Source organism: Urocampus carinirostris, chromosome 7, assembly GCF_059441175.1.
Source record: "Urocampus carinirostris isolate Australia breed hairy pipefish chromosome 7, RoL_Ucar_1.0, whole genome shotgun sequence".
NCBI classification, from domain to species: Eukaryota; Metazoa; Chordata; class Actinopteri; order Syngnathiformes; family Syngnathidae; genus Urocampus; species Urocampus carinirostris.
The window spans coordinates 23719346-23743625 of record NC_142355.1 but is presented as its reverse complement, the minus strand read 5'-3'; the positions used below and the strand labels follow the sequence as shown (position 1 = coordinate 23743625).

At 39.0% G+C, this 24280-nt stretch overlaps 1 protein-coding gene across 1 annotated transcript in view; it reads right to left on the bottom strand.

The window, feature by feature from the left end:
- The window catches only part of tln2b (talin 2b), a 204872-nt gene that overhangs the window by 131380 nt on the left and 49212 nt on the right, over positions 1-24280 (bottom strand). The window contains exon 2 of the mRNA XM_088340223.1: positions 485-655. Within this exon, the coding sequence (XP_088196349.1) occupies positions 485-620 (136 nt within the window). The 5' untranslated portion in view covers positions 621-655. The remainder of the gene's footprint in view (positions 1-484; positions 656-24280) is intronic.

Sequence of the window (24280 nt, the reverse complement as noted above, 5' to 3'; positions counted from 1 at the left end):
ATGACGCTTATTTTAATTGACTGCGGAGAGGAGACACATTTTAAGTGGTGTATTAATATGGGACATAGGCTCTGGCATTCATATTATTATTATTTCATATATTTTATCACACAGTGAAATAAAATGTGCTGAAGAATAAGCTTTCGTCTGGAGATTGGGTTTAGTGATTTTGTTGAATTTTGTCTCATAATACATCGTATGGCTCAACTGGGAAAAAAAATCCTTCGAAATTAAATTGGATATATTTTTTACCTTTATCCATCAAAAAATCATTGAAACTAGAAAAATGCGTAATAATTGATTAATTAATATAATAATTATGATTATAATAACTAATAATTAATTAATACAATTAATTAATATAATAATTGATAAAAAAAAAAATCAAATTTTACCCAGAAAAGCAGGTTAAAATAGCGGGAAATTAGAACAATTATACTTAACTTATACTGTCAAAAGAGAAAAATTTCAGTTGCGTATTAACCTTGTCCGGACTGAGCTTCTGGGACGCGCTCTCTGATTATCCTGCAAGCGTCGTAGACGGGCGTGGACGGCTCGAACTGCATTGTTTTCACCACATTGCATTGGCGCACACAGATCTTAAGCGACAAGGCCACCATCTTGGAAGGTGTAAAGGTCACGCCAACCTACGCACCTAAAACACACGAATCCAGAATCAAAAGATGGCCATCATCAAAGTTCAGTATTTACAGTATAGTGTATCTAAAGTAGGCCTGAGCAGCTCAATGTTCCAAGAGAAATATTACATTATTTCAGAAATACCCTGGGATATTGAATATGTGTTGAGCAGCTCCGTTCATTCCACTTTCACCTTGGAAAAAACCTTGATAATACAATGAAAATGACATTATTTCTGCAGTAGCAGCAGCAGCAGCACATCATCATTAGCTGCTAGCTTGCTCGCTAGCCAAACAAGCAAGACTTCAGGACAAGACAAATTAGTCTGTGTTTTGTCACATTCTGCAGCACAGGTCAAGCGGCTCAAGGCTTCAGAGACTTATATGGACAAAAAAAGAGGGCGAAACAAGGACCTTTTCCCCTTTTTACTCTAAGCCTTCCTCATCCATGCATAACATTCTGAATATTGTTTATATAATCATCCGGAGTCTTTGCAGTACTAATTAAAAAATGACTGAGCGGGGAAAAGGTTTGAGATTTCAGATTCTTACATGTGGATAAATCAAGGGAGGAGAGGTAAAGAAAAGCTGTTTCTGGATTACCACACAAAATTAGGTGATCCCTTTCTCATTAAAGCAGTCAATGCAGTCAATTAAAAGATATACCTTGTTTGAGAGGCATTTAATTCTATTCTAATTCAGATAACAGCTATAATGAGTACATTTTTTAAAGTATTACAAGACTCAATTTTTGTAAAATGACAAAAATAATAAAATGAGTAAAGTTTAATGGCGGCACGCCGCCTGGGTGTTTAGTGCGCAGCTTCATGGTGCAGAGGTCCAGGGTTCAGTTCTGGCTATCACAGCCTTCCTGTTTGGAGTTTGCATGTTCTCCCCGTTCCTGTGTGGCTTTTCCCCTGGCACTGTGGTTACATCCCACATTCCAAAAACATGCATGTCAGGTTAATTGGCCGGTTCAAATTGTCCCTAGGACTGAATGGGCGGGTGAATTGTCTGTCCCTGTGTGCCCTTCGACTAGCTGGTAACCAGATCAGGGTGTCCCCTGCCCACTCCCTGGAATGGGCTCCAGCACCCCTGCAGCCATACTGACAATAAGCAGCCCAGAAAATGGAAGGATGGATGGATAGATAATTTTAAAAAATGAAATTTGAGCAAAAATATCGAATATGGCACTCAACATATATTTTTTCACATTTTTCTTATATTTCATTGATAATAATTCAGTCATACAAAAGAAAAACATTACTAGCAGTGATTTAATAAATCAACTTATAATGTTTTGCAAAATTTAAAAATTATAAAACATGAGCTAAAAATATCTGCCATTGAAAAATATCTCTAAATCAGAGTTTTAGATGTTTTTTTTTTCTGGTAATAAAAGAAAAACTACCTAAATTGTGCAAATGTTTCTGATGTGGTTTATTTGAGTTCAATGTCAGGCTGGAATATTGCCCCGCCACGCCGCTTCTGGAGGGAGGCGATCATTCCTTGCTTCAGTATTTCACAGTACATGCTTGTGCTCATGTTTTTCTAATTGAAACACAACTCCCCGGCTCGAATTGGATTCATGCAGCCCCAAACCATGGCATTCTCAACACCAATACTTTGGGCACCACACAAACATGTTTGTTGCCGCAGCACATGCTTCACACTATCTGAGCCAAATAAATCAATCTTTGTCTCATCAGACCAGAGGATATCTTTCCAGTAAGCCATGACCTTTGTTGACAGACTTCTTTTCATCGTGTCAAAGCGATATTTCGCTAGTGATGTTCCATTAAACATTAGAATGAAATCTCAGCACAAATGTGAAGGGTGTACTCACTTTTCTCAATATAATTTAGCATATTTTCTGTATAAAGTTTTTTTCCCTCAAATGTATTTTGTATTAATATACAAGCAAAATCGGCAGCACGGCAGCGCAGTGGTTAGCACATGTGCGGCACAGTTCATGTCTTGGGAACCTCCTGCGTGGGTTCAAATCCATCTCCAGACTTCCTGTGCGGAGTTTGTATGTTCTCCCCGTGCTTGTGTGGGTTTCCTTTGGGCATTCCGGTTTCCTCCCACATTCCGAAGACATGCATTTTAGGTGAATTGGTCAGTCCAAATTGTCCCTACGTGTAAATGAGTGAGTGAGTTGTCTGTCCCCGTGTGCCCTGCTATTGGCTGGCAACCAGTTCAGGGTGTCCCCTGCCCACTGCCCGATGATTGCTGGAATGGGCTCCAGCACCCCCGCGACCCTACTGAGGATAAGCGGTGTAGCTAATGAGATGAGATGAGATACAAGCAAAATCATATATAAAAATCAGCTTTTGTAAATTACCAAAAGTTATACTTAAAATAAACACAACTATGTCATCACTTTTATTTCTCGTAAAATAAGAAACATATTATGAGCAAATATTTTCCAGTTTAAACCTATTTTTTGGAGTAAAGTAGGCAAATTTACCATGAGCAATTGTATCTAATATGATAGGCAAATAATTAACAGCAAGATAACTCAACTTATTTAACGTTTTAATTTTCTTTTATTTATTAAATCATAACATATTTAGAATAGTAGCAGTTTAAAATGATTGTTATTTATTTATTATGATAAAAAGTAAGACAAATAGTCAAAGAAAGACTTATCTAATTAACACATTCAATGGCAGAGGTTTTTATCAAATGGAAAGAGCCGCTTGACAATTTTTGACATTTTGACTCATTTTTGAAGACCAACAGAAAATGTTGTTCTGTACCTAATAAGGCATAGGCAAAGGAATGCCCTCACTTTTCAAAAGAAAAACATATGTTTCTAGACTTACCATTTTTTAGTAAAGAATAGTTCAACATTGCCAAATTTCTTAAAAAAATGCTTGTTCCCAGGAAAACTTCTGAGAAAGCTGCTTGTTGCGAAAGGATGCATTTCAAGCAGAAGCTTCACTTTGGTGCTATTTTTTTTTTACATTTTTGATGCTTCCAATATGTAAACGTTTTCTTTAAACACAAAGGCTGCAAATTTAGCACCCAATGTTTCCGGTGCCACAATCATACGATTTTGGTCACCATGCCGATCGCGTTCCTGCTGAAGTGCACGAAAGACATCCCTGTCTCCCCCGATGAAGACAAAGGGACTTTGCCATATTTTTTGAAATAATAACAGCTCCAAGCTTTAATTGTCTGTATTCCATATCTTTGCTATCTGACCACACTGCTTCAATACCATTATACTCAACATACAGGGCTGCCTACACACTTCAATCGCTGTATACAAAAATCAAGACCAGGAAGTGGGGTCCTCCTCATTGTGTGGACAAATATCTGATCAAAGCCACTGCTGCCATTTAATAATGATTTTTCATACTGAAAGCATTCCCAGAGGCTGATACTTTGTCACAATCACCCGGCTCGGGAACACCTGTGTTCAGGATTTGGCGCCAACAGCCAGGACAGCTGATTGGCGCACCCTGTACATTTAAACCCCCAGCTTCCGGTAACACTTTGTCCGATTGTACTATGCGATCTGTTGCCATCTGCTCAGAAAGCCCGTACCTCCGACTCTTTGCCTGCCTCCTGTTTTTCTACCTGATCTCCGTTGCCGACCCGTTTCCGAATTTGCCTACGACCTGCCCTGCCCGCCTGAGTCCTGATCTCTCTTCCGAACACAACGACGTCCTTCTTCTCCAGCCCCAACCAACAACACGACGATTACGCCTGTCCACGACCATTCCCGCCAAGCCTTCACCCGTCTGTCAAGCCTCGACAATCCGTCAAACAACGGATCTAAGATTCACGTCTTGTCATTCCTTCCTTCCAATAAAAACCGAGAAACGAGTGCAAGTGATCTCAGTTTTCCTTCTGTCCCGCCTGACATACTTACTAATGAGTTGCACCAATGTACATCTTTTAAAATAGAACAAATTTTAAAAAACATTTTTTTCATGTTGGCACTCAGGGACAACATTTCTAAAAACCAATATACAGTGAAGAAAAGAAGTATTTGAACACAACCTGCTATTATGCTATTTCTCACTAAAAATCATGGAGGGGTCTGAAATCTTCATCGTAGGTGCATGTCCACTTTGAGAGAGATAAACTACGAAAAATATTCAGAAATCACAATGCATGATTTTTTTCAACAATTTATTTGTGTAAGACAGCTGCAAATAAGTAGTTGAACACCTGTGTATCATCTGGAATTCTGACCCTGAAAGACCTCCATGATTTCTCAGGGGGAAAATAGCAAAATATCAGGGTGTTCAAATACTTATTCATTTCACTTTATTTGTTATGGTACTGAAATATGTTATGGTACTTAAATATGTACATATTCCTGCTTCTTTCACCAGATTTTTTCTAACAGGATATTTTGTTAGAAAAAAACTGTAAAAGAAAGACTGAACCTTACATGATCTCATTCACTTTGTTACGCACACTTCATCAGCTAACCTTCCCAAGTCAGAGTACAGAATCTGGAAAGTACATTTCCCATAGGGACAAAGTTGTGAATGAGGCTGTCTGTGCTTTTTTTCTCCAACGATGGCTGTTTCTTCATCTCAAAGTCAGAAAAGACATCCACAAAGGCAGAGAAGGTAACGGCGGCGTGTGAGCTCGTCTTTTCCCCTAATCGCTAAGAGGCCCCACAGAGTTTTTGTCCCATGCGGCGCTTCCTCAGATAGTCCAGCTGGGACACCGCATGCTCCCCAGAATAAAAAACAAAACTCGGCTACGCACCGATGACGACACGGCAGCGTAAAAACCGACACAATCCTATGAGATATGCCTCTACTGATAAGCAAGGTTTTTCTCCATTTAAGCGGCGTGCACCGGGGGGGGTGTTTGCGGATGATGTTGTCAGCATCATCCGTCACTTCAGCAGCAGAAACCACGTGATGTAACCTCGGAGGATAATTAGAATATCCTCCCTGAGCAAACTCAAACAGGAGGACATTTTTCACTGCTATGCAGCTGTAAACACGGTAATGTATTAACGTGCATGTTGGAGTAAAGGTAGTGATTCTCATCCCTCAATTCTCTACAGTTTTTCCCTTTTTAGTGCATCTGACTGTGGAAAGGTGTTGGGTCCACTTTAGATAAGTTGCCAGTGTGTTTCACAATGCTGTTTGAGTTTCACAATGGCATCTTTTTTGTTTCTTCCTTTTAAATTGATTGTTTTGATTTCGAGCAAGGGTCACCAACCTTCTTGAAGCTGAGAGCTGTTTTAGTTACTGATTATCATGAATAGCGACCAGTTTGATATGCATCTCTAAAATAACCATTTATCGCGTTATTACTATGTAATTATTGTGCTTACGGTTCACAGATCCCTTAACAACCAAGGTAGTAGGAGCACCTCTTCCTGTTGTGTGTCTTGGGCAAGTACAGCCTGGTGGCACTTTGTGTGTAAACATTGTATACTGTCTATACTATGTCTATACTATGTCAAGCGCTCAAAGAACTTTGACATTTTTATTGTTTAATTTCTTGTGCATCCATTCGATACGGTTGGTGTAAAGTGTAAAGAAGAGGCGGGACATTTTTTTTAAACGAAAGTGGAATAAGAAAGCTTGATGCGGTTGAGAAAATGGTTGGATAGCTTTTTATTGGCCATGCTCTATCACGGAGGAGGACTTCTTGAAGCTTATCTTCAAAAAGTAAGTTAAACTTAATTTATTTACTTTAATTATCTTTATAGAGCATATTATTTTATGAAATGTTTATCTTTTTAGTACAAAACAATACAGGTTACTTATACAAGCCTTAAACATACTTATATAAACCTTAAACATATAAAATATAGCACTGAAGGAACTTACGAACAAATTCAACTTACGGAAGATCGTCCGTTTGTTTGTTAGTGGGGCAGCTTCTGTAGTGGTTTCCTACTAGTATGAGGATGAACCTTCTGACTCAGATACAGAACCTTCATCAGCTGGTCGTGGTTGTTTCAGTAAACTCATTACTCAAGGTAGGCGAGTAATTTCTTCGCTAAGGATACTAATGTCTAATACAGTTCACACCTAGGCCTTCAGTGATGGCCTTTGGTTATGTCCATCCATCCATTATCCGCACCGCTTATCCTCAATAGGGTCGCGGGGATGCTGGAGCCCATCCCAGCTATTTTAGGGCAGTGGGCAGTGGACACCCTGAACTGGTTGCCAGCCAGTCGCAGGGCCTTTGGTGATGTGTCATTCGCAAATGAATCTGCTGTATGTCAGCTCTTGGAAGTGAACGGCAGGAGCTCGTCTGCATTTTATTTAAGATAGTTTATAGTACAAAAAAAAAAATCATCATATCCAATCTTTTAAGTTGCAGCAAAGGAAAATAAATAAATAATAACCATAACAACCTTAAAACCTAAATCCTCATTAAAGCATTCGTGCATAGTGCTTGCTTGAAATATACTTGTGTGGATGTGGATGTAATATTACGTAGTACAGTAAAGATAAAAACAGCTTACCTACAGCTCAAATCAAATTATATTCATCTGTAAAGCACCTTTGTTCAGAGATAAACCAAAGCTCGGGAATTATTAGCAGGTTGTAATTGTTTGGGTTAAAACAGGCTCAATCAACCAATAAACAAGGTCGTTGGAAATTAAAAAAAAAATTGTTAATGACACAACATAATCTTTAATGTTTCAAAAAAATGAATTTGATTTTGAATGTATAATTGGATGTTATCAACACGCAACTTAATTTGGGGGCTAATTTTTGGGTGATTTTTTGAAACAAATGACCCATTATTACAGTTCAAACCCCACCCCATTATTTATGAACTTACAACACTTTTGTATGAGGTATATTTATTATTATTAATATTATTGTTTAACATGTTTTTATTATTTTCAATGTCCCAATGGGAAGTAGAGGGACTTCACGCTTGTCTCTGCAGTTTTTTTGTGTGTTCCGTTTGTTCGTGTAGCATGAAATTAAGAGAAGGCATATTTCAAGTATAGCACCACAGCGGATGAGTGGTTAGCACGCAGCCCCACGGTGCAGAGGTTTAGGCTACCAGCTACCGAGCCACCCTGTGTTGGGTTTGCATGTTCTCTCCGTGCTTGAGTGGGTTTCCTCCGGGCACTCCGGTTTCCTCCCACATTCCAAAAACATGTACGTCAGGTTGATTGGCCGGTCCAACATGTCTGAAAGAGTGGTTGTCTGTCTCTGTGTGCATTACAATGGCTGGCAACCAGTTCAGGGTGTCCCCTGTCCACTGCCTGAAGATGGCCGGGATGGGCTCCAGCACCCCAGTGACCCTACTGAGGATAAGTGGTGCAGATAATGGATGGATGGATAGTTCATGTATAGTCCAAACACCTACCATAACCAAAAGAAAGATGAAAAAACTTAGTTTGTTTAAGTAAGCGTATCTAAGAATTGGACATACTTGCATGTGGATCGTGAACGGGCTGACAGAGGCTACTATGGTGACACGGGCCAGGAGATGGCAGCAGAGAGTAGGAAACCTCAACATTTTTGCAAATCTTCTTTAAGTTTTACATTTTCTGTATCAATTTGTTGTCTGGCTAGATTTTTAAAAGCACTGAATGTCTTTTTCAACTCAACATTTGCATGTAATTGGTATGCCGGTTGCAGGGTTCAGACACCTTTTTCATGGTCAGATTCAAGCACATTTTAAGGACTTTCCAAACCAATTTTTCAATGTCCCCAGTACCATTAAATAAGGATATCTGGTGTGAATCATGTATTCTGCAAAGCCACGAATGTATTTCCAATTTTCATATACACTCTTTAAAGTCGCGTGTGCATTTATCAAGATATTTGAGTTTCAAATCTTGAGTAAATCACAAATGTTGTTTTTTTCGACTAATCTCTCTTCATAAGGGTTAAGGTAAAGATGACACTGATAAGAAGTTTAATTTCAATTGCATGAAGTTCTTCCCATTACAATTTGTCACTAGGAAAAATTATCAAATGTTTTGCAAGTCATATAACAAATCTCCATAATTGATCCGTAAACTTTGCACAAATACACATTTCATTATGCCCTGTTTAGGTGTAGCATGCACCTGTCCTTGGGGTGGGATATTGCTTGATAGGACTTTGTCTTACAAACTAATGCCAGCTGCTATTAATCACAAGGAAAGAAGAAATGCAATGGCAAAGCAAAGTCACCGGAGAGCAGACTTGTTTAGAAACATGGCAACAAATCCAAACGTTTTCAAGCACTTTTCAATCCTTCAAAACACAACATTAAAAGAAAGCTTTTAAGGATATCAAGTGCCCGTACAAACCCTGCAGTTGCTTATCATTTTACATCGTACATTTTTAACAGTTCAGTGGAAAATAAGTATTTATTTTATATTTTCGTGTTGTGTTTGATTTTTCATTGTTGGCCAGGAATTTTACCTGTTTGGTTTTGGCCCCTATTCTTATTTTGGTGCATCCCTTCGCAAAACGACTTGTTTGATTTCTTTGAAAACCCCATCGAAAGCTGCACAATTCTAGTGTTCCGCGCCACCCCCACAACAATTTCCAAGGTCACCCAGAGATCACAGGAGACGCATTATCGATCGAGCAGTAAACAAGCGTCTTTGTGCTCGGGATGGACGCTCGAATGAATAAAATGTTTTCCTCATGCACTCCTTGCAGTGATTACGGAGAGCGTAAAAGCGGCCCTAGCGAGATCGTTTACAAGCGTGGCTGACATTGATTAAAGCGAGATTCTAACAAGCCACCCTGCTACAAGAGGAGCATCATTTGAGTTTCATTCTCACAAGTTTCATCTTGGATCTGAGTCCCAATCTCAATGTTAGCATAGCGGGATGACATGTCGAGAGCGCAGCTAAAATGTTGAGAGGTAAAAGTTTCTTTTTGCAAGTCCGACCGATGCGCAGTCCAACGGGGGCTTTTTATCCTGTCCGTTTGAAGGCAAGGTCAGCTTCCTGCCCGCCCACTTTGCCTCCCCCGAGGCCGACACGTCTTTACAGGAAAAGGCACTCAGCCGCTGAGTCACGTGGATGCTGAAAAAAGCTTTGCTGGAGTACGGGTTCCATTTTGGATGCTGTACATTAGTGCTTGGAAATGAATCGGATGTTTTGGGTGAATTTATCACTTTAAAATTCCATAATTCAAAGAGTGTATTGAAATGAATTGAATTGTCTTTATTGTCATTGATATCAACTGGGTGAAACATTGTATGTACGAGTTTAGACATGGCTCTCCAGGGCAACCATGCAATAAAGAATTTAAAAAGAAAAATTAGATAAATAGGCAAAACATTTTCCAACGTTTAAGTCTCACCCATGTGCCAATGTGTGACGCACTGGTCTTAAATGGTTACTGGATAATGTGTGCCAGGGTGCTTCAAGATCAGAAAGAGCCAACTCAAGTCACAGCAACCTAGTGGGTCAGCTCAAGTCACTTATCTCATAACTGAGAGGCCTCGTCTAAAGCCCCCTAATTGAGTGGTCTTAATGGTCACTCAACTAAACTTGAGTATCAAACGCATCCAAAACCTGAGATCAAAGCAAGTTACGTTTTTCAGAGTTTCCGGCAATGCAACCCCCGAGGATTGCGGAAAGGCATGATTCTTCGTTTTTAGGAAAAGCTATCTTTTGCAACATAATACGAACACTTTGTGATATTATGTTGGTCAGGCCCAAAAAGGCCAGACTATTCCAGGCCCTGTCCGTGTATACAAAACCTATAGACCACATGTACCTGATGTCATGTTGCATTCGCCGGAAATATGAGCGCCATGACAGACAGCAAAAGCATCTGAGGAGATGGCAGCCTAATATAGTAATTGAATAAGCAGTTGAGTTGAAACAAATATCAAGAACCGCGGCAGAAGAACATGACCACAATATTTTACGATGGTGATTTCTTGCTGTGCTGTAGACTGTGTGAACAGCCCAATTTGGTATTTTATCGTATCCCACTTGATGAAGACAGAAGACATCTGGTAGCCTGCAACATACTCCGGGATTTGCAGCGAGCATTTTTTAAAAGGTACATTTTATTTATTTCCAAGCTATTTTATGTTCAGGAGGTATGAGTCACACCAGACACTTAATGTGGCTACCAATAAGTTAGCTAGTGCTACTGTAGCTAAAAAAAAAACCTCACATTTATGTTGATAAGCCAAGTAGCAAACGTAGCTAACGAGTAACAGGAGTTCACCAGCTAATGTTATGTTCGCTAACAGGAAACTTACTTTGGAGGGTGGGGGTAAACCTAATTCGTTGATGGTTAACTTATGGCATATGGCTACCTACATTGAGGTTGTTCGTCATGACTCATTGTATGGGAATACTTAATTTACAATATAGTGGTACATATTGTGTATACTGAAGTCAGACAGACTGGAAAATTTGGTTAGATGTGTGAATATGTTAGGGAGAAGCTAGCCCTAATATCCTCAGCTTCTCTAAAAAACGCTTTGTGCTTTCTCACAAGGTGACCCACCTCATCTGACAGCTGCACAGTATTTGTCAAACTAGTCATTGCCAGTACTGTTGAATAGTACAGGTTTTTTGTTGTTTTTTTTTTGTCTACTGTTTCCTGGCCTCACCAACAGGGAGTACTGTTTACTATGGTGCACTAACGTCTGTCATGGCGTCGGCAGCTTCGTCACGAAGTTTTACTCACGTGCTGCATTGAAAAGTAGTGCAATAACATTTAGCAGCAACAAAATAAGTTGTGAGATATATTTTTCACAGTTTTGCATGCGAGTTGAAGTTGATGATGGCCAATGGGAAAGAAACAGTCTCTGAGCCAGTTAGCCCTTGTTTTAAGGGACATTTAGCGCCTACCAGAGGGCAACAGGTCAAAGAGGTGGAGTCCATTATAATGTTGATGGCTCTGCTGTAGTATAGCAAACCAGCCAAGTTCTACAGACTAGGCAGAGAGCAGCAGATGATCTTCTGGGCTGTGCTGATTAGTATCTGTATATCTTTCCTGTCCACTGCCGTGCTCCCAGCATAAACGGACTCCATCCACTAAATCAATTACAATAAAATGCCAATCTTTAACAGGGCTACAAATTTTTTTTAAATTTGATTAATCTGTTGAAAAGTTTTAAAGTGATCAATAAACAAGAAAAAAAATAACTTTTTCATTTATCAAACAGGACATGATACAAAATAAACCATTATCCTCGAAACAAAGCTTTTAAATGATTGACAGGTGTCAGTAGTCAAGTTGGGTCACACCATTGAATAGCCTGCTAGAGCCAAAGAAATTGACGATAATTACTACATTATTTTGAAATTTAAAAGTAACTTATAGATTTTTGCAATAGCTAAAGAAAACAGTTATTACAAGTACATTTGTCACGGTTGCCCATTGCCCTCACTTGGGCCCGCCCGTTTGGCCACGGCTGCTGCTCGTTGGCTGATTGGCTTCCCTCCTATTTAAACTCAATGCTCTCATTCACTCCTCGTCAGTCCGTCAACGAACCTCTGGACTTGCAAGACTTGTATTTTGACTCTCTCCGGTATCTTGCTCGTGTATCCAGTATCGATCCCGCCTATCTCGTCCTGTCCGGTATCTTGCTCCAGTCTCCGGTATCCAGTATCAATCCCGTTTGTCTCGTCCTGTCCGGTATCTTGCTCCAGTCTTCAGTATCTGGTATCGATCCCACCTGACTCGTCCTGTCCGGTATCTTGCTCGAGTCTCCAGTATCGATCCCGTCTGTCTCGCTCTGTACGGTATCTTGCTCGTGTATCCAGTATTGATTCCATCTGTACCGCCCTGTATCCTGTATCTGGTATCTATCCCGTCTGTCCTGTCCCGTTTCGATCTCTTCTGCCCAGTGATTGCATGACTGCCCCGTTTCCGGGAAATAAAGCTTTTGTGAAAATGTTACGCGTCTGAGTCCACCGTCTGTTCGGGTGCTGACAACATTATTCTTATCCGAACATGTAGGTATCAAAGAATTATTTTACGATGATTAAAATCGATTTAAATTTACAATCAAGAAATGCGACAAAACATTTTTACCCGGCCACGACAATCAGAAATCTTGGCATCATCAAGTCACGTCAAGGTCAGACGTGTTATTTCCATCCGATCCGCATCAAAGTTTAATGACCCACTTAACCAGCTATCTGTTTTTTCACTTGAGGAAGGGTCTCCTAATGGTATACAACACTTTGCGTTTTCAATCAGCTTCGACAAGTATTTCTTAATTACGAGCATGGGGTGTGCTCGATTTACGGCACATAAATTGCAAATCATCTTGCGCGTATTTAACAGCTCAGAGCTTCATCTATGTAAGTAGCACGCCGACTCCGTCGAGACATTATTCTGTCAACTTATCGTTACTGCATTAATAACATCGGGAGGAGTTTATTGTGGTGCTGATGAAAAATTGAAGCCCTAGCATTCGGCAATGTACACAATTATTACAGCGGGTTATTATCTCTACGATCAAGGCAGAGCTGAGTGCTTGCAAAATGTATCTGCATGGGTATCGTGTCGGTGTTCTACACTAAAATTGTAACGGGGTGTTTAGTTGCTATGGGAAACAGATGCGGCAAAGATTTTATGACATGTATAAGGCATTTTCAAAAATAATCCCTTGGATTGCACATGGAAACAGTCAACTCTGAAAATGGACTCCATAGTCCAGAGTAAGTTAGGGAAACTTTCTTTACACTTATTGTAAAGATAAAAATAAAACAATTTTAAGAAGCACTTCAATGTCACTTGTACACCACCCTTTGCCTCTCTTCCTTATCATTATTTTGGAACCAAAAACAGCAAAAACAGCACCAAAACACATTCGATCACAATAAAATGAGATGTGGTCCCTCTCGAACACAATTCGAATGGCACCAATTGACTGAAGAGGAAGACGAGATCGGGCGAGGGGGCAACATAAGGACACAGCACAACTATTGCTAGCTTTTTAACAAAATCGCAATGGGGTTTTTGGTTGCTATGGGAAACAGATGCGCCTAAGAGGGTATGCCTCATGGACTACATTTTAAAATATAATGCTTTGGATTGCTAGAAAGAAAGAAAGAAAACCGGCAGCTATGAAAATGTAAGCCATTAATGGCCCTTGTATTCATAACGCACTTATGTAAGATATATAAAAATATAAAAAACACAAACTTGATATAAAACAAAGTTGACATTAAAATACTCCTTGTATGGCACAAAAAAATTGAAAAATATGATGATTTAATACTTAAGAATTTCAATACGAGTGTCGCCTGCCATTAACAACAAGCTTTTCTTTAGCTACTGGCATCAATTTAGCAGTCAAGCTTAGATAATTTGGAACCAAATACTATTTTGTTGTACCTTAACTACACTACTAGATAGACACACAGAGACAGACAGACAGACACAGACAAACAGATACAGATAGATAGATAAATAGATAAATATAGATTCATGATGACTGATTAGGATCATCTGTGGCCACTCGTTTGGCGCCAGCCCCTGCGGGCTACCTGATTGGTTCCCTGTCCTTTTTAAGCCCAGTCCTTTCACTCGCCTGTTGTCAGTCCGTCAGCGAACCTGTTTCAACAAGGCAAGCACTTTGACTCCGACTCCCGTCTGTCCCGCTTTTTGCACCCGTCTTTCACCTGTCCGTTCCTGATTTCCCCGTTTGTCTCCGGCTACGACCTGTTTTTTGATCCCGGACAAGTTTTGCTCCCCCGTCCTGACTTACGACCCATTTTTGATCCCGACCACGTTTTTGCTCTCCTGTCCCAGCTATCGACGTGTTTTTTCCATCCTCGACATCACGATCTCCCGCTCCGGAAGATCCACTTCCGCATTCACAACACTTCCGAATCTGTGAGCGGTCTTGCTTCCCGCGTCCTGTGTTGCCTTTCCTTTTCTATTCAATAAACTTGTGAGAAACGTTACACGATTAGGTCTACCCTTTCTCCGGGTCGTGACAGATAGAGATAGATAGATAGATAGATAGATAGATAGATAGATAGATAGATAGATAGATAGATAGATAGATAGATAGATAGATAGATAGATAGATAGATAGATAGATAGATAGATAGATAGATAGATACTTTATTTATGCTAGTGCTAGCATTGTGTACACAGGGCCTTTGTGCAAATGCCACGATTTCTTAATTGGTGGTCCTACGGGTGAACGATATAAGAATATTACTTATCTTATATTTTTGAGACTTCAGCCATTAGGTACATTAGTGAACAGCATCGCATAGCTTTGCATTGGACGTTAGCATCAGTATGAAGCTAATGCAAAATAATTTAGCAGTTTACATCATTTTTATCGACCTTAACGTCAAACTAATTTTGGACACTGCCGCTATCCGCTAAAGCATTAGTGCCTAATGTTAAACCAGGCAACTTTAATTTGCTCTATTTAAGGGACTAGTGTGTATTATTTTGCACTACACAAAACAGCGACATCTAGCGGTCAAATAATGCAAAATATCCCATCAAATTAAGCCGTTTAATGAAAGTAGATGTGGTTCTTTTACCAAAACATGACAGGAAAATGCGTAGAGATGTGCTAATTATTTTTGGTATAAAAAAATCTGAATTTTGTTTTAAAAATGTGATGAAATGATCATTTTTCCATACTGCCCACACTTAATCAAGCCCTACTTCTTAGACACATAACACATTCACTGCAGCCCATCTAGTAAAATTGAATTTTGACGTAAATAACAATGAATGAGTTATACGTCGTCATTGGATGGTGATACGAATTAAAACTCCAATCAACATAAGTGCAGCCATCTTGCGATGTAGTCATGTATCGGATCATCTCCCATTTCCCAGAAAACATATACAAAAAAATTTAACATTTTTATCTTCCGTTGTCGATTCTGACGACCAAGCCGAATTACATTTAGCATAAAAATCTCATCTTCTTTTTTACATTTCCAAATTGTTTCTGGTTCTACTCAACTGTGTAGCGCCACACTGTGCTGTCATTGAATAGAAAGGGTGAAGATGGGGTCAGAAATTATGAATGTCGCCCTTGTCACTGGGAAGGAGAGCTCAGCTCGTCTTAACCTAAAAATATCCAACAAAGTGGAGCTTCCCCAAAGCGGCAATCTTTTCCACTACGCGGTCGGCACAATGAAGGCGACTGTTTCTCTCTGGTGGCTTTGACTAACACGGAACGGCAGATAAAATCATTTGTATTGATTCTAGTATGAAGTTCTTAGGGCAAGATAGATATCAAATAGGATTGCTATTATTGAAGCAGTCCAGCTGTCTTACGGGACACGCGATGGTTCAATTTGTAAGCGGCTCTAATTGGGAGATTTTGACAAATGTGCTTACAAATTGATGGAGATGGAGACTGCTCATTGCAGATGAAGGCTCCGCCCACGCAATCTCAGCGGCTGTCATAAAGCAAAACCCCCCTTGCTATGAATCTCTCGAATGGTCGTGGGGAAAACCCTCGAGGATTGCGGAAAATTTTAACGTTTTATAATTAATAAACAAATAACAAGCATGTGATGAGATCCAGAAAAATCAGAATGCTGCAAGCTTTCTCATTGTTGCAAAGATTTGTATTTTGTTTTTTTTTAAATCTTAGTCTTTTTTTCACACGTTGGCTTGTTTGTAATCAAAAAATCCCATATAAATAAATATAAACTAATAAAAAAATAAAAAATATGCATACAAAAAATTTAAAAACTATATCCAGATATAAAAAATAAAATGATAACTGACCATATTTAGAAAAGGGCAAATTTGTCTTTCAAATGCCATACCTTTTGAATAAATATAATTTTCTAATTTTGTTAGTCAAACTTTCGATGTAAACATATACAAAAAACCATGGTTGAAACGAAAAAATAAATAAAAAAATAAGTACTTAAAATTAGCACTTTTAGCTGCCAAATTTAGTAATTTGTTTGAATGGATAGTGATTTTTACTAATAAAACAAGTAAAAAAAGTACGAGTAAAATAAGAACATCCTTTCTGACAGTTAAAATAATACTTAGATGGATTTATCATTCATTTTATTTCTCTCAGAGACCGAGAGAGAGCTAGCTATAAATATCTATATCTTGTCTGTCCCTGTGTGCCCTGCGATTGGCTGGCAACCAGTTCAGGGTGTCCCCTGCCCACTGCCCAAAGACGGCTGGGATGGGCTCCAGCCCCCCGCGACCCTAATGAGGATAAGCGGTACGGCTAATGAGATGAGATGATATATATATATATATATATATGATATATATATATATATATCCATAGATATAGATATAGATATAGATAAATATATATACAGACTCTCCCCTACTGACGACCATTCGACCTACGAAAAACGGTAGAAACCACTTTTTTTTCGGGATGTCAAAAAAAAAAAAAACCCGAACATTGCTGTAAGTTAGATTTTGTATTGTGTGCACCTCTTTTCGATTACAGGACAGTACTGTATTGCTATTTTCCACCGCTACTGGTATGTGGTGCTGTGAGAGGTCACCCAGCATTCACCCTGAAGAAGAAATCCACTTCCTCTTCCTAGTTCGTATGTGAACATTCTACAGTGTAGAATCTACACTGTATCTCCAGCTCGCTAAGAACTTCGACGTTTTTATTGTTTAATATCTCGTGCATCATTTCAATATGGTTGGTGTAAAATGCATAGAAGAGGCGAGCCTTTTCATTTGAAATGAAAGTGGAATAAGAAAGCTTATTGCAGTTAAACTTCACTTTATAGAGCATATTACTTTATGAAATGTTTTTTTTTCCAGTAGGGCAGCGTCTGTATATATATTATATACACACACACACACACACACACACACACACACACACACACATTTGCTAATCACGCGAAAGGTCCCCGGCTCAAGACCGGGTGGAAATATTTGAGGGAGTTGTGCGCCACCAGGCTGTACTTGCCCAAGACACACCAAAGGAAAGGTTGCCCTTACGAGCCTCGTTGTTAACAGATACGATCAGATAGATATAAATACACATGCATAAACAAATAAATAAATTAATACATATATAGATTAGTGCTAGGCATGGATTACAAATATAAATCTAGATTATTTGTATTGCTATTTTGTGTTAATGTACATGAATCTAGATTAAATTACCTCATTTGAATATTTGTATGCATCTTTATGATAGAAGAAAAGAGAGAGTCGATAAAATCTATGTCATCATGTTGAATAATCAAAATTGCTGTTGTGTTTTTAAGCGGGTATTAGTCAGAGAGAAATGTTCTTATGGTTTGAGACACAAGACTACTTATCCTGGGAGAGTAGTCACAGTCTATCAGTCTTCCACTGATAGATGCAGCTTAACTATCTTGTTAACGTTTTGTGTTTATTGGACATCATTATTGTATATTTTTTAATGATGTATATTAATTAATGACTTGAAGAACTCTGTGGACTACCACCAGCGATATACGGTTATGCAGCCAGAAAAATTTAATAAAGCGTTGCAACCTACAACCATCCAAAAGAAATTAGCTGTATGAATACCAGAATTATAAGACTACTTACAGAGTAACAACACAAAGCGTAGGATTTCCATAAACCAGACCATTCTCTTGAAAATCTAATTAAAAATAACACTTCACTGCCATGTAACTCAAGTTAGACACAAGCAATTTCCTGGCGATGCACAACCATGCCAGCAATGCGTAGATGCAATAATTAAAATGCTACAGACAGAGCATAGGGAAGATTAAGGGCTTTCAAGAGAGGATTGTTACTACTTGATGCTAATGGATGCCGAGATGTACCAGTCCAAGGCAAAGCCACTCACTCTCGCTCCATTGTCAGGCTTTTTGCAGCAGACACGAAAGGGAATTTATAAATTGAATTTCAAGAAGAATGCGCTGAAATTATGGAAATTGAATGCAGAAAGTTTCGATGTGCATCTCCTTGAAACAGTTTTTATTGCATGGCGCTGTGGAAACGTGTTCATTATGTGAACTTGATAACAATACTAAACAAGAGCCCAATAAAAAAACAGACGTGTATGATGAGTCTCAACAGTTACCGGAGGGCGAGTGAGTATTGCGAGTGGAGGTGCAACGAGGAATCGATTGATCAACAACTGATTAAAATTAAAATCAGTCATTGACCATTTGCAGAATGTATCCATCGGATAACATTTTAATTTGAAATTTGACAAACATTGAGAGGTACTTTTTTAGAAGATTGATTTTAACTTATATAATTTCAATTAACCATAAAAAATATTTTACTGATGTCAAACCCAAACTTCATTGATTTTAATTGTTATCCCATTATATTTTCAGTATCCCTCCACACTTGTGAAAAAGCTACTGTACCGTTAAAACAGCTTCCAGTTGGTTCACCTTTGCTAAACATCCGTTTCCGGTTAGCTTTTTGTTGTTAATACTTTTCATTTGGCAGTATCTCATGATATTATATTATTTGAAAACAGACAGTCTTTTGGAAAACTAGGCAGACGCAGTTGTTTTCGGATCGCGGTAAAAAAAACACTCAAATTACCACTTGTCTTGGAAGCTGCGGCCCTCACAGTCAACTTCCCTTTTTTTCTTTTTTAATTTACAGTCACTATGTGGAAAATGGAGTGGGCTAAAGTTATCTCAGAAAGCCAAAGACAAGGTGGCCAAAGGACTACTGCCGTTAGCTGGTGAAAAGGTAATTTTTTTGTTTAGTTTTTTGGGGGGGAAATTTATTTTATATTGCGGTCAACATTACTGCTGGGCCACATATTAATCACATTAATATAATAATAATAGTGACACAGGCCGAGGGCCAGTAAAGATTTGGTCATGGGCTGGAACCGGCCCCCGGGCCAGACTTTGGACATGCCTAGCTTAGAGGTATTGAATTGTAATTTAGCGTAACCAATTATTGACGATTATTCGAATATCAAAACAATAGTTTGTTGAAATCCCTATCATGGGAACCTAAGAGTGTCAAAAATCAATAATTAAAACACTTTTGCTAAATAAAAGGAATTAAGTTCAATCAAGTAATTAGATTTTTTTAAATAGTGTGTCGTTATTTGGAATTTTCTGTCCTTATTCCACCAGATCTATATATTAAAAAAATATGAAATGAACATTTCAGAAAATAATATTTAAGAACATCATTTTTCTATAATGATGTCTTTAGAGTCAAGTCAAGTTATATAAACCTGTACAGCCCTTAATCAAAACATGTTTTAATCATGGACCCGGATATTCAACAATGGTAATGTGAGTAAAAGTAGTGTGATGATGAGGTCAAATCAGATGCCTTTTCCAATGTCATTTACATCCGTGCTTAACTAGTAGCTGTAATTCAGGGCTCCCACAACTATGATTTAGGTTTGATTCCCACTGCATCAAGGGTTGTACAAATGTGGTCAGCGATAGTAATAAATTGCTCAAATACGGTACAATTCTACAGTGAAACCTTGTGTAAAACTTTGAGTTACTTGTGGGTAAAAAACAAGTGCATTACACAACTTTACTAACATACTTACGTACATTCTGTACATATTTCTTTCTAAACGGTCCAGTACCAAACGACCCATGGCCCGATACCATTAAGCGGCCAGGTGGTTGCTGAGCACTGGTTTACCAACCAAAAGTAAAGTATTAAGGTTTTTATTTTATTTGAATAACAACTGTACTGTTTGTGGGGTTTTACTTGGGCACACAACAAAAAAATGAAAAGATAAAAAAAATAAACATCCTCTACTAATTGAGAAAAAGAAACAATGAAAGAGCTCTACAATACAATAATACATAAACCTGTGCCCAAATGGAGTAGATAAAAGCAGAAACTTTTATAGGTCTTAATTATAATTGTCACCATCAGGTAAAGAGACTGTGTGGCCAGTCGGCAGAGGTGGGTAGAGCAGCCAAAGATTAATTTCAAGTAAAAGTACAGTGACCTCAGAATAATATTACTCAAGTCGAAGTAAAAGTAGTCATCCAAATACTTACTTGAACAAAAGAATTATACTAATTGGTGGAAAAAATGACTCTGTCATGTCCAGTATGGTCGCCATGGCGACCGGCTGGCCCGCCCCCTGGGCACCGGCTGAAGCAGATCGTCTAATTTGCGTGTGTGCTTCTTAAAGGCGGGTTTTGGGGATTGCCGGTTGCTGGTTCATTGCGTTTTCTGTTCTGCATTAATCTGTTCTGTTTGACTTGAGGAATCCTGTGTTTGCCCGTTCTGAGTAAAAGCCTGTTTTGTGAGTATTCCTAGTCCAAGTTCCTGTTTGCCTGTAAGCCTGTTTTTGTTTTGTTTTGTAACTGAGTGTTGGACGACTTTTATTTCCTTAATAAAAGTATCTGATCGTTAACGCGAATGAGTTCTTCCTTCCTGCCTCCTGCCTCCGATCTGGTCCGGTCCCGTGACAGACTCAAGTTCTGAGTAACTTAAGCAACGTCATATTTATTGATTTTGTTAAAACAATCAAATGATCAAAGTCCATTTAATCAACAATAAATAGATTTAATTTAAAAGTACATTAAAATAATCAAATTCAAGTGTTTTAAGAAACAATAAAATAAAAAAATGATGAATTAAATAAATACATTTATCACATGCAACACCACGTATGTCATGTCCTTCACGGTCGTCATGGCACCCAGCTGGGCCCGCCCCTTGACACCGGCTGAGACGCATTGAATTGATTGCTTGTGGAGTACTTAAACGCTCCTTTTGGGACTGCCTGTTGCCAGACCATTGCTTAACCTTGAGGAAAACCTGTTCATGCTTGTTTGTTCTGAGTAAATGCCTAGTTTGTAATTTTGATTGCCTTTAAGCCTGTTTTGTTTTGTCTTTGGTCCGTTTGTGTTGGACAACTTTTCTTTTCTAAATTAAAGTGACAGATCGTCTACGCTTTTGAGTTCACACTTCCTGCTTCCTGGCCCGTTTCTTGACAACGTAGCACATTTAAAGCACCACTACTTATCTTAACAGGCTCTGCAAGCAGAACAACAAGCTAGCCCATGAACCTGAACAATGCAGACATTGCGTATTGTAGCGGGTGTTTGGCACCCTTTTTAAAGGGAATATGCTTTTGATGTTAGGCTAAGGGTGCTCCTCCTTTTCTGTGTTTTCATAGTGGGTATTGCTAAGCGACATTTTCCATCTGTTTCATCTGTAATCAGAATTTCCCCTGCTGAAGAAGAATACTGTCATGTGACGAGGCTGCTACGTTTGATTGGTTAATGGTGGTAAAGCCCGGCGTCAAAACAAATACGCCTTAGCAGAGACAGACAGACGCCTACTTACGTGGAGGGGATTTATTAAGTAACGAAGTAACTATATTAATGTTGACTAATGTAGCGGAGTAAAAGTACCGTTTTTTCTTTACAAATTCACTCAAGGGAAATTAAGAAAGTATTGAGATTTAAAAATACTCCAAGAAGACCAAAATTTCCCAAAACTTGCTCAAATAAATGTAACGGAGTAAATGTACTCCGTTACTACCCACCTCTACCAGTTGGAAAGTAGATCACAATGCACAGTGCAAATCCTTGCAGTAACAAAACAGTGAAAAGTAAACCGCGTAATGGCAAGGGTTCACTTTATTCTACCAGACGAGTCGTGATCTGTAAATCAGGTGACTCCAATCTCCCGTTGGCTGACCATGCAACAAATCCCCCCAACTCCTCCATTTTTTTACCCCTCACTTCACTTTAACCGACTGAACTACAAGCACTTGCACGCTGACTTTACTATTATGAGCAGTGGAATGCGACAGGCTGGAGGCGTGTGATACGCCGAGGGACTTTATCAGCGATTTATCCTCGTTTTTTTGCGCTGAACCCGAACACATTTTTTTTTTTTGTAAAATCAGCATCATTTTTAGTGTACTAGTCTTGCAAAATGCCTAGTGATCAACACTGTGCTTCCATTTTTTGTATGGTCAGTGGAGAAAAGAAAAAAACCCACAGCCCAATCTTAATCAACTCCGCTGTCAACGGTGAGTGAAAACACTTATCCGAACGAGACGAGGTTCAATGAGAGGTTATGTTTTCAGACCATTCTTTCCAGATCAGTGGCTCGGACCTCGGTTGCTATGGCTGCCCACCTTTTCCTGCACATATAAGGAAGGTTGGGCGGCGTGATTCACGTGTTAGATCGCAGGAGCGCTCCTTTGGCATATTTCAGGCACTGTCAGTTTTTAAGAGGCGTTCAGGGGCCGTGTTCTCTTTATCTGAGCGCCACTGTGCAATCCTGGATTTACACGGAGGTCTTTCACTAAGATGACTTTTGAACTGATTTCAATAACTGTGAACATTTTTTAAACCGCATGCTGTAGATAAAAATAAAAACACACACAAAATTCAATTTTTTGGAGTGTGTATCTGTGTTACAGAATGGGTAAGCTGCGAGTGCAGGTAACAAAGCGCATAAGAGTTTACGCATTGCTTTGTTTCATTAGAATTAAAAAAAGAATTTTTTAAAAATGATGATGTAAAAATGTTTGGATATACATTCATTTAAATTGACAGTAACTTCAATTTGTACGAGCAGTAAGTGCTTAAGTATAATCAGTCTCTCGTGCTTATAGAATGGAATAGAATAGAATAGAATATACCTTTATTGTCATTGTTACAAAATGGGTTAACATATTGCGACAACGAAATTGGGCATGACACTCCAGTTTCACACATTCACAGTGAGGTAAAAAACCCAAAAAGATAAAGGAACAGAGAGGATAAGGTTATGAAACAAGGAGGATAAGGTTATAGTTATAATTTACACAAAATTTACACAAAAAATGTCGGCATGTAGGATGTTACATACAGTTATGTTATGTTTTCAACCGCTGACGTCAGTAGTAAGTGCTCATGATAAACTCACATTTGATTTCATTGATATTGTCGTATTTAGCTTATTACCAGATTTCATTATGTTTCATTATCAATTATTACTTAAATATGCTTTTGGTTATCAGAAAGATGTGCTTTTTAGCTATTTAACGTTGACTTGATTGCTTTTGGGTATCCAGAACAGAATAATTAGTTTTCCGTTATTTAATATCGGGAAAATATGCTCATTACACAAGACGTTTGTGTCATAATTACTGAAGTGATCCTCCCATGCCCGCTCATTTGGCGCCAACCGCCGCGGGTTCTGATTGGCTCCCTGTCACTATTTGACCTCATTCCTGTCAATCCCCTGTTGTCAGTCCGTCTGCGGAACTCAGTGTATACTAGGCAAGCCTTTTTCCCGTCTGTCTCCGGTTACAACCTGTTTTTGATCCCGACCAAGTCTGCTCTCCCGTCCCGGGTTATGACCCGTTTCTGACCCCAACCACATTTTTGCTCTTCTGTCCCAGCTATCGACCTGTTTTTCCGTCCTTGACACCGCCATCGCTCGCTATGGAAGATCCACTTCCGTGTTCGGATCACAATCCGAGTACGAAGGCGACTTGCTTCCCGCACCTAGCGAACGCCGGATCATGGCGGAGCCCTTCCTCTTTCCTTTAATAAAACTTGCGAGAAATGTAACGCAATTGGGTCCTGTTTGTGTTCTGGTCCTGACAATTTGAGATACGAGAACGTTTCTGGAACAAATAAATCCAGCATGTCGAGACATGACTGTACTTACTTTGTAAGTGATTAATAACTATTACATTAAAATATATGCACTGCACTTTATACATATGTCTAATCCAGAAATGTAGCAAATTAATTTGCGATCAAGACACTCGTTTATCAATGAGAACATCTG